General features: G+C 48.3%; 1 protein-coding gene across 2 annotated transcripts in view; it reads left to right on the forward strand.

Annotated features, from left to right (window-relative positions):
- NUP98 (nucleoporin 98 and 96 precursor) overlaps positions 1-7,856 on the forward strand; it is a 120,972-nt gene extending 113,116 nt beyond the window's left edge. For both annotated transcript variants that reach the window (XM_088453880.1, XM_088453881.1), the window contains 11 exons: positions 631-1,054; positions 1,303-1,523; positions 1,619-1,888; positions 2,114-2,271; positions 2,364-2,507; positions 2,590-2,741; positions 3,699-3,920; positions 5,378-5,619; positions 5,707-5,861; positions 5,964-6,075; positions 6,575-7,856. In XM_088453880.1, the coding sequence (XP_088310006.1) occupies positions 631-1,054; positions 1,303-1,523; positions 1,619-1,888; positions 2,114-2,271; positions 2,364-2,507; positions 2,590-2,741; positions 3,699-3,920; positions 5,378-5,619; positions 5,707-5,861; positions 5,964-6,075; positions 6,575-6,786 (2,312 nt within the window). In that variant the 3' untranslated portion in view covers positions 6,787-7,856. The remainder of the gene's footprint in view (positions 1-630; positions 1,055-1,302; positions 1,524-1,618; positions 1,889-2,113; positions 2,272-2,363; positions 2,508-2,589; positions 2,742-3,698; positions 3,921-5,377; positions 5,620-5,706; positions 5,862-5,963; positions 6,076-6,574) is intronic.
- Positions 7,857-9,749: the final 1,893 nt, after the last annotated feature.

Genomic DNA, 9,749 nt, shown 5'->3' on the forward strand with positions numbered 1-9,749 from the left:
CCCCCTGGTGTAACGTCGCTGTATTGTCAGCCACCTTGTCCTCGGGGTCATATGCCTATTACAGATGAATGTTTGTTTTTGCTAGTGAGAATGCCAGCATTGGACAGGGTGTGTTGCATGTGGCAGCGTCTGGGTGTACCAACCTGAAGGGTCAGCTTTGGGATGTTCCCTTGTCTGCTAAGAGTATGATGGAGAAAATGAATGTTATCCTGGTCTCTGAGCCCATTGGGGGGCACTAGGTGTCCTCTGTCTTTATGCTCGGCTCGTGGGGTTTCACTTTGTATGGAACTTTTTTTAAGGTGTCCAAGCTGGCTGTGCTGATCATAGCAATGGTTCCAGTGTCCCCCAGTGGGTTCGGAGAAAAGGATTTAACAAGTATAAAAAGCCTTCCCTTCTGTGTCTGTGGGGAATTTTCCAGCATTTAGCAAATTTGATTTCTACCTGTTCAGGCAGAATATTTACAGAACTGATTGTAATAAGACAACATCCGGAGTTTATCTGCATTAGTGACAGATTAGTTTCTCGGTCATGTCCTATATTCCCTGTACAGCGCTGTACAGACTGACTCCATTAAAAATAAGAGTGCATTAGTATGTTTGTCTGAATGTGTAACTTCTCCTCTCTCCGTAGTTGGAGGACTGCTACAGTCCAGGTTTTCAGGAACCACCCTGCTCAAGCCAAGTGACACACTTCACAGCTCTCAAAGTCCACGACTCCCCTCGTACAGCCCGGCGGGGCCGGAATGGCACACCTTGGGCCCTCTGGCTTCTGCCTTCATTAAGCCGCCTCTCGTCCCAGAGATACAGCTGAGAACTGTAGGAACCTGTCGGCAGCAGGACCTTGTTCCTCTGGAGGAATCTGTCTCTGCTGGACGCTGCAAGCTCCTGATTGATATGGCTTTGTTCATGGGAAGGTCATTTCGCGTAGGGTGGGGTCCCAACTGGACTCTGGCTCATAATGGAGATGTGTTGAGTGAGTCCAGCAAGATGGAAGACGGCGGGAATGCGGACACAATGGATTACGGATTCCTGCCCATGCCGAACACGTCTAAATCGTGAGTACAGGGATAGAACGCTGTACAGTCTGTGGCATTATAACAGCAAGTGCATCTTGCTTCTGGTGGGGTGTGGTCAGGTGTAGTTTTTGTTTTCAAGCCATTATTTTAACCTAGTCACCTAATAAAGTCCCTATCTGTGTCAATGATAGCCTGGTACCTGTGCCACAGTCTTATTTAATCTAAACACTTATAATATACATGAGCTATTACTCCTCACACTGATGGTTCCCTTTCTGTACCTCCAGTCTTGCAGAGTCCCCATTTAAAGTCCGCATAGAGAAGCTCAGCCTGGAAGAGAAGAGCAAAGACCTGCAGTCCTACCTCATTCCCCTGGAGATTGAGCTGAAGAACAGCACTGTGCAGGCAGAACCGTGTCCCCGTCTGGTGCCAAACCCAGGCTATGCAGCCATTCATGACTATGCCGGATGGGTCCGTGATATTTGCGAGGAGCCTGCAGACCTGGAGCGTGAGTGGACTTCAGATTTCAGGGAGGATCCTGTGACCGCTGCAGCTGTGTGTAATTAACGCCTCTCCTCCTCCTTCCTCCTGTTTTCTTTGCAGCTGTGGTGACCCAATGGTGCCTAACATGGACCATGTGCAAAGCCCTGTGGGGTCAGCTGCAGGATATCGAGGCCTCTCTAGAGGAAAGTAACGAGTATGTGGAGAGACTTCGGCGCAGGAAAGCCTTCTCCCATTGGCTGGCTGAGACCGCGGCAGAGCACATCGAGGAGGAGGTGGCTCTGCACAGCCACGAGCGTCCTATCCAGGCAGTCTTCAGCTACCTGACTGGATGCCGCATCAGTGAGGCGTGCCGCCTGGCGCAGAAATCAGGTGAGTGCTTTCATAGTGGGCAGTCTGGTACCCCGGCATTGCTACTACTCGGTGCTTCTAAAGGTGCAGGAGATTGTTCCGAGTCTGAGCTGTACAGTAACTTGTGTGTCCTGATATGGACGCCTCTGTGTAGCTCTGTACATACGAGCCTTACCCTCTCAGGGAAACCTATGCTGTAAGTGCAGCGAATTCTTCTCCTTGTGACGCTTGTTTCTGATTGGGCAGGGGATCACCGTCTCGCCATGTTGCTCTCCCAGTTGGTTGGCAGTCAGCCCGTGCGGGAGCTAATGACCATGCAGCTGGTAGACTGGAATAAGCTGCAAGTGGACCGCTTCATCCAGGAGGAGAGGCTGAAGGTGTACGCCCTGCTGTCCAGCACCCCTGTGAGTATACGCTGCTGTAGAGCTGGGTGGATGTAGCATGCTGGCTGCAGGCAGAACTGCGGAGTGATTACGGGTTGTGTGTCTCCTGTCAGGTGTGGCAGTCTTCAGATAAGAAGAGCATCAATGTCTGCTCACAGCTGGACTGGAAGCGTGCGCTGGCCGTTCATCTCTGGTACATGTTGCCACCCACCGAATCAATCGCCCAGGCCCTGCGCATGTATGAAGAGGCCTTTCAGGTAAGGACACCCCATTGACCTGTTTATATAGCCATCTGGTGTAATGGGTCTGTGGTGGTTACTGATCTTCTGTCTTTGCTAGGAGTCTGATGAAGGGTTACGTTATGCAGCTTACCCACTGCCTGCCTACCTGGAGAGCCCCTGCCTGCATCTAAAGGATGACCCCATTGAAGCCTATTCCTCCTCCTTTAAGAGAGATGTCTGTTTCCACCTCTTGAAGCTGTACAGTGACAGGTGTGTGACGTCCTCGCCAGGACCTTGCTTGGTGTTCTCTCTCCGTACGTTAATGATCCTCTATATGTAAGCAGAATGCTCTGAACGTTCTGTAATGGTAGATCTGGTCATTGTGTATGGTGCCAGCATACAATTGGGAACAAGAAAACACGACTGGGGTAACAGTAGCCAGAGGTTAGAGGGCCCTGCTCGCAGGCATACAGTCCACAGGGAAATGGGAATTTTCATACATGAAGTTAAAGCTCCTCAACAAGGACCATTTAATAGAAGCTGTTAGCAGGCACTCGTTTCAGGTGATATTTCTGTACAGAACCAATTACATTGTCCATGTGAGATTATTTACTTTTTTTGGTGGGGGGGTTATTTGCATAAAAACTAAATTGGATTACAAGCCCTAAATGAAAGCCTCCCATGCTGCAAACGGAACACAGCAAATACCAGACTGACCCATTTTCAGGTTTCAAGATGTTTATCATAGGGGATCGGTATGAAATACTGAGTCTGGTTCCTGGTGGTCAGAATCCCGACGCCAGGATCTCGACAGGGTTAACATACAGACACTTGTTGGACGGCACGCTAGCGCCCCCTCCCTTCCCCAACCCTGCTACTTAACGATGTTATACATGCACACAGTATATACTGCGCTTGTGTACATACATTATTAGTACATGGTAATTCACCTGACTCTTTCATAAAAACTTTGCAGACATATGGAAGAGAAATATTTGTATTTGGAAATGGAGCTTATGTGACCCTGGAAGGGGTAATGGGGTATGTCTGAGAGCAGAATTACATATGAAGTGCTGGTATTTATTTATTTATTTATTTTTAAATACAAAAACCTGAAAATGATGCTCATTTAGACCACAATGATGCCCGTAAGATAGGGGTACCCGCCCTGCTATCAGGCCGCCAGTGAGATTAGGGCTGACGCGCTGCAATGTGACTCCCCTGCAGGTTTTACGATCTCCGGCAGCTGCTGGACCCTACGAGTGTGACTGTCGACCCCCTGGACTATCGTCTCAGCTGGCACCTGTGGATGGTTTTGCAAGCGTTAAATTACACCCACCTCTCCAAACAGAGCCAAGGACTCCTGCACGCCAACTATGCCGCCCAGCTGGAAAATGTGGGGCTCTGGGAGTGGGCGATATTTGTCACGCTACATATTCCTGACGCTGGGTAAGCTACTGAGGACTGTGGGTTCCCCCCCCTTTAATAAAGGACATTGTTGTGAGCCTTAATTGGTTGGTTATAGTGACAGTAGATGAAGTCAGGACCACCTATCTGCCATCCCCCCTGCAAGGTGCTAGTGATGAGGTGTGTTGGGGTGCTGGGATTTCTGTGGGCTCTTACTGGTCTCGGGCCTGTGTCTAGCACCACTCCGTACCACCTTTATGTAGCTGCTGCTGTGCTAATATTACTTACCTCATTTTCTGACTTTTAACCACTTACCTGGCGCCGTTTTATGTGTGATGCGAGTAAAGCTAACAGTGATTTAGCCGGCAAGATCTCATCTCATCACATCCGCGCCGCCCGTTCTGTGCCCCGGCTGTAGAAGAGATTCCTCTGACTGCCCTGAACCCTAGGCAGCGATGTGGCGGTCTGTGACCGCAGACAACACTGCCAGAATCGCACCCCAGAATGCTGTGTGAACGGCGTTGTGGGGTGCATGCGCCGGAGTTCAAGGTGCGAGGAGAGAGCTGAGCTACGGCAGAGGGGCACTGAGCGTCAGTCCCCTCTGACACCCACATGCAGAGCGCGGAAGGGTTACCGCCTGGTGGAAATGTAGCATAAGTGGGGGAGGGATAAAATAAAACCATATGATGATGGAGGGGGAGAGGGGGGTTTAAATAAAAAGATTAAACTGGTCACAGGGTAGATGGGGGGGGGGGGGGGGGGCTGCTTTGATTTTTACAGGTGCAGGGCAGTGTTTTAATTTATTTTTTATTTTTTCTATTACTACTTTTAAGGGGGGTTTGGAAGGGGGTAATGTTAGAATTTATTACCACCAAGGGGGTCCTTTGCCAATGAAGGGTGGGTAGTTGTAGTAGAATGGGGGACTATGGACATAGGGGGGTGGGGGGTTGTGTGCAAAATGCTCCCTAGATAGATATAGCGATCTTTTTTTTTTTTTTTTTTTTTTTTTAGATATATTAAATACCTTAAAAACTTTATTAAATAAAAAATTACAATTTCTAAGCAGTTTTGTAGATAAAAAGTCAAGTGGTCTCTGGATGAGACTTTTAGAGAAAATTGGCTTTTTGCTAAACCCCTTTCTCCCTCCGTTGAGGACACTGAGCGCTCCCATTTATTCTCTATTATTTCTCTTGCTTATTACCTAACAACCTTTCTCTTCTCCTGTATTCTCTCATTCCTGTATTATGCCCTCCTTTGGGTTTTATTAGAAACATTCTGGGTCCCTGACAGCCAATAGGGAGATAGATGGGAGGGGTTTGAGTTTTTGTCTTTAACTTTTCAATATCCACGTTCCTGTCACCGCATTGCGTCCAGGGGACGGAGGGGAAAGGATTCCTTGCACATGTACATGAATCCCTTTTTGTATGCTTGTGCTGGGTTTAAACCTAGTGCCTTTGATGTAAACCGATACTTTTTAAAAATGTTTTGGTCTCCTTTAGTATTCGGGAGGCAGCTGTACATGAGCTGCTGAACCGGCATTGCGTGCTGCGAGATACGCCGGAGTCGCTGGCGAAGGAGAATTTCCTTACCAAGCAGCTGAGCATCCCAGCAGAATGGATTCACGAGGCGAAGGCGATCCGCTCCAGGAGTGACGGGGACAAGCACAAGGAAGTGCTCTATCTATTAAGAGCTGGCCACTGGAACCAGTGCCACAGACTTGTGGCCCGGCACCTGGCTTCAGGTAATGGCCCTCTCCCGTGTGAGCGTTCTGCTTGTACAGGAATATCATCTGTGTGATGGAAACTCGTATAAATTGTCTTTTTATCAGATGCTATCATCAACGAGAACTACTCGTACCTACGCAGCTTCCTGGATGAGCTCTCCCGGCCAGAACACAGTACGCACATTCAGGGCTGGGACACCGCTGGACAGGTTTACCTGGATTTCATCAGCATCGTAGACATGCTTAACAGTATCCGACAGGTGAGGCGGTTCTGCCGTGCAATCTCCCAGCAGCGCTAAACCTTTCCCGATCTGTTCTCCAGCGAGTCCTCTAAAATCGTGCTAATGTCTTTCCCCTCGTAGCGAGAATGTTCTGGATGTGAGCTGGAGAGATTACACACAAAGGTGACGTCGGTCTGCAACAGGGTGGAACAGATACAGTGCTACACATCCAAGGATAGGTTGGCACAGTCTGGTAAGTGTTTTTTTTTTACCATGCAAACGTCTTAAAATAAGTTGTTTTAGGAGTAAGGGCGGAATTCAGTTCTTTATAGCCGCTATCGCGCCCGACGGAGCTATTCAATTCTTGCTCCTGTCGGGCACGATGAGCTGCCAGTGCTACATTTCAGCTCGCAGCCCCTGGGGGATGAGAGCTGAAATGTGCGAAGTGTGACTTGTTTGGGCGCCCAAACATCACTTTTCGCGATCGCGCCCAGCACTTTGGTCGGGTTTAGCTGCTTTACGCGGCTCAACCTGACCTCTATGGGCGCGTTCAGCGCGAACATTTTTGACAATTGTATAGCGGCCCACGATCTCCTGTCACTTTAGACGGGAGATGCGGGCCGCGAATACAATTGAATTCCACCCTAAGTGTTTGTTCTATGGGTCGCCGCTTTACTGGCGGGCTTCTGTTTTGGTTTGGTGACAGATCTGACTGATCACCGCATATCTAACCAACTTTTATTCTTTTCCAGAAATGGCGAAACGCGTTGCTAACATCCTCCGCGTTGTCCTACGTTTACAACATTCCCCTGAGTCAGATGATGCCTCTGATCACCAGCGGGTCCCGCTCAGACTGCTCGCACCCCACATTGGACGTCTCCCGATGCCAGAGGATTACGCCCTGGAAGAACTGCGCAGCCTCACTCAGTCTTATTTAAGAGAACTTACTGTAGGTGGCCAATAAACTCTTGTGTGCACTTGCTGCCTATAATATGTGTACTTTGTCTACTATGAGTTTTCACTAAACCTCCATTGAATGGACTTCTCTTCGGAGGGCTCAACTCTACTGCTGCAAGACCCTTCTGGGGTCCACAACGTGAGACCATCCATGGACTCTAGGAGAGTCTTGGTGCCGGACCAGTAATGTCTTTTTGCAAACAGATTGTTGAAACTAATGTGAAAAAGAGAAAACTATTTTAAAAGTATAACTGATGGATGTCTGGGACCAGTTCCGGGCTGTAACTCCATGGAATTCTGCTGTTTTTGTATTGATGATTCATGTGTACAAAGTTTAGAGGCGTGGAATTCTGTTAGCGGTCAGCGTTTTACTTTCCTCGCAGCTATTTTTTTTCGCCTTTGCCAAAGTTTTCATAGTAGCCGGTTTCTTTCCAGGCGTGAGGCATCGGAGTAGCCTAGCCTCCCTGTGCTTCAACCACTTGCCTTCTGCCTGGCTCCATAGCTTTAGGGTTACGGATCGTGCGTTTTCTGGGGCGGTTTCCAGCGTAGTAGTCTCTAATCCTAGTTGTATGGCTGCAGCGCATGTGCTGCACTCTCTGGCTGTAATAGACCCTTTAGTCTCACTTATGTTAGAACTATTTATATCCCCTCGGCTAAACGGTGACTGAGAAATCCTCGGTGTGTTTAATCGCATCCGCCATTCTTTTCTTCCCCTGAAAGATCACGGTTCCACTATAATGCTGCCGAAGCTCGCCCTGATAACGCCCTGATAACGCCCTGATAACGCCTTCTCTCCATGGGCACAGACTGAATGTTCTCCTTTTCCTCGTTACTTTTGTGTACAGTCCTGAGAGAGCTGCCTGTAACCCCGCACACCCCTCCGCTAGCTGTATGAAGGTGACTGACCGGTTCCAGCTTCAGGTGTTGCCACCCAGACTGACGTATGTGTGCGTCTGAGTGTGGTGCATGATTGTTATGAGGTTTTTATTCAAAGCATATAAAAAGGCATAATTATGAATAAATAAGATTTTTTTTTGTTTGTTTCTGAAAACTTTTTAATAAAACCTTCACAACTTAGATTTTTCTTTTTTTTGCCTGACTTCCTTTATGTGACTCAATGGACCCAACGTCTTCACCGGGACTAAATTTATCTACCTCATGGGTTGCTGGTAGATCTTGGCCATATTAATTGGAATTAAAGTGCACCTGTAGCTGTAGGCCTCTAGGCGGGGCGGAGGCTTCCAGCAGAAGGTGACAATGCCACCGTCTGCAGATGTGACCTCCGTCTGTAGGAAAATGTATTGCAGATTTCAGTCTGGGGGTTCTAGACTGGTGGGAGATGTCCTGTGACCCTTAGGGTGAGATGGGGATGTGTAGGGAAGGGTCGGGATGAGTAAGGGAGAGACGGCTCCTTCTAATGCAGACCTGTTGGATGAACTGAACACTGTTATAGAGCCAGTCATTGGGGCTGATGGAAGCCTGTTGGACCTAAACTGGAGAATATTTTGCATGGAAGTAATCACAGTATGGTGAATAGAAATTAGCAGATAACTAGGACAAGGTGTGAGTATTTGGGGGTTCTAGTAATCACCCAGACACTGAGCAGATGAAACCAAAGTATTCGTTTATTTTTCACCGCACACAGAAATTCATAATACAGAGACGAGCGGTAAATGTAGCGAAGACACTATGGAGAGAGCCCAGTCCCTGTAGAGCAGTGATTGTCAACTTGTGGCAAACTGAACAAGATTTTAAAATTGCTAAGGTACACAGTCAGTCCCTCACTGATGGCGCGTGCCTCGGCAACGAGCAGTCCCTCACTGATGGCGCGTGCCTCGGCAACGAGCAGTCCCTCACTGATGGCGCGTGCCTCAGCAATGCAATGCGACTAGGATGCAACAGGAGACTGCGCTGAGTAATGTGACAGGAGCACACAGATCTACAGGTGTCACATATCACATTACTCAGCACAGTCTCCCATATACAGACTCAGGAGCACACAGATATACAGGTGTCACATATCACATTACTCAGCGCAGTCTCCCATATACAGAATCAGGAGCACACAGATATACAGGTGTCACATATCACATTACTCAGCTCCGTCTCCCATATACAGACTCAGGAGCACACAGATCTACAGGTGTCACTTATCACATTACCCAGCGCAGTCTCCCATATAGGGACTCAGGAGCACACAGATATACAGGTGTCACATATCACATTACTCAGCGCAGTCTCCCATATACAGACTCAGGAGCACACAGATATACCGGTGTCACATATCACATTACTCAGCGCAGTCTCCCATATACAGACTCAGGAGCACACAGATCTACAGGTGTCACTTATCACATTACCCAGCGCAGTCTCCCATATAGGGACTCAGGAGCACACAGATATACAGGTGTCACATATCACATTACTCAGCGCAGTCTCCCATATACAGACTCAGGAGCACACAGATATACCGGTGTCACATATCACATTACTCAGCACAGTCTCCCATATACAGACTCTGGAGCACACAGATCTACAGGTGTCACATATCACATACTCAGCGCAGTCTCCCATATACAGACTCAGGAGCACACAGATATACAGGTGTCACATATCACATTACTCAGTGCAGTCTCCCATATATAGACTCAGGAGCACACAGATATACAGGTGTCACATATCACATCAGCACAGTATCGCATTTACAGACTCAGGAGCACACAGATATACAGGTGTCACATATCACATTACTCAGTGCAGTCTCCCATATACAGACTCAGGAGCACACAGATCTACAGGTGTCACTTATCACATTACCCAGCGCAGTCTCCCATATAGGGACTCAGGAGCACACAGATATACAGGTGTCACATATCACATTACTCAGCGCAGTCTCCCATATACAGACTCGGGAGCACACAGATATACCGGTGTCACATATCACATTACTCAGCGCAGTCTCCCATATAC

The sequence above is a fragment of the Taudactylus pleione genome, unplaced genomic scaffold, assembly GCF_031769625.1.
Source record: "Taudactylus pleione unplaced genomic scaffold, aTauple2 ptg000598l, whole genome shotgun sequence".
NCBI lineage: Eukaryota > Metazoa > Chordata > Amphibia > Anura > Myobatrachidae > Taudactylus > Taudactylus pleione.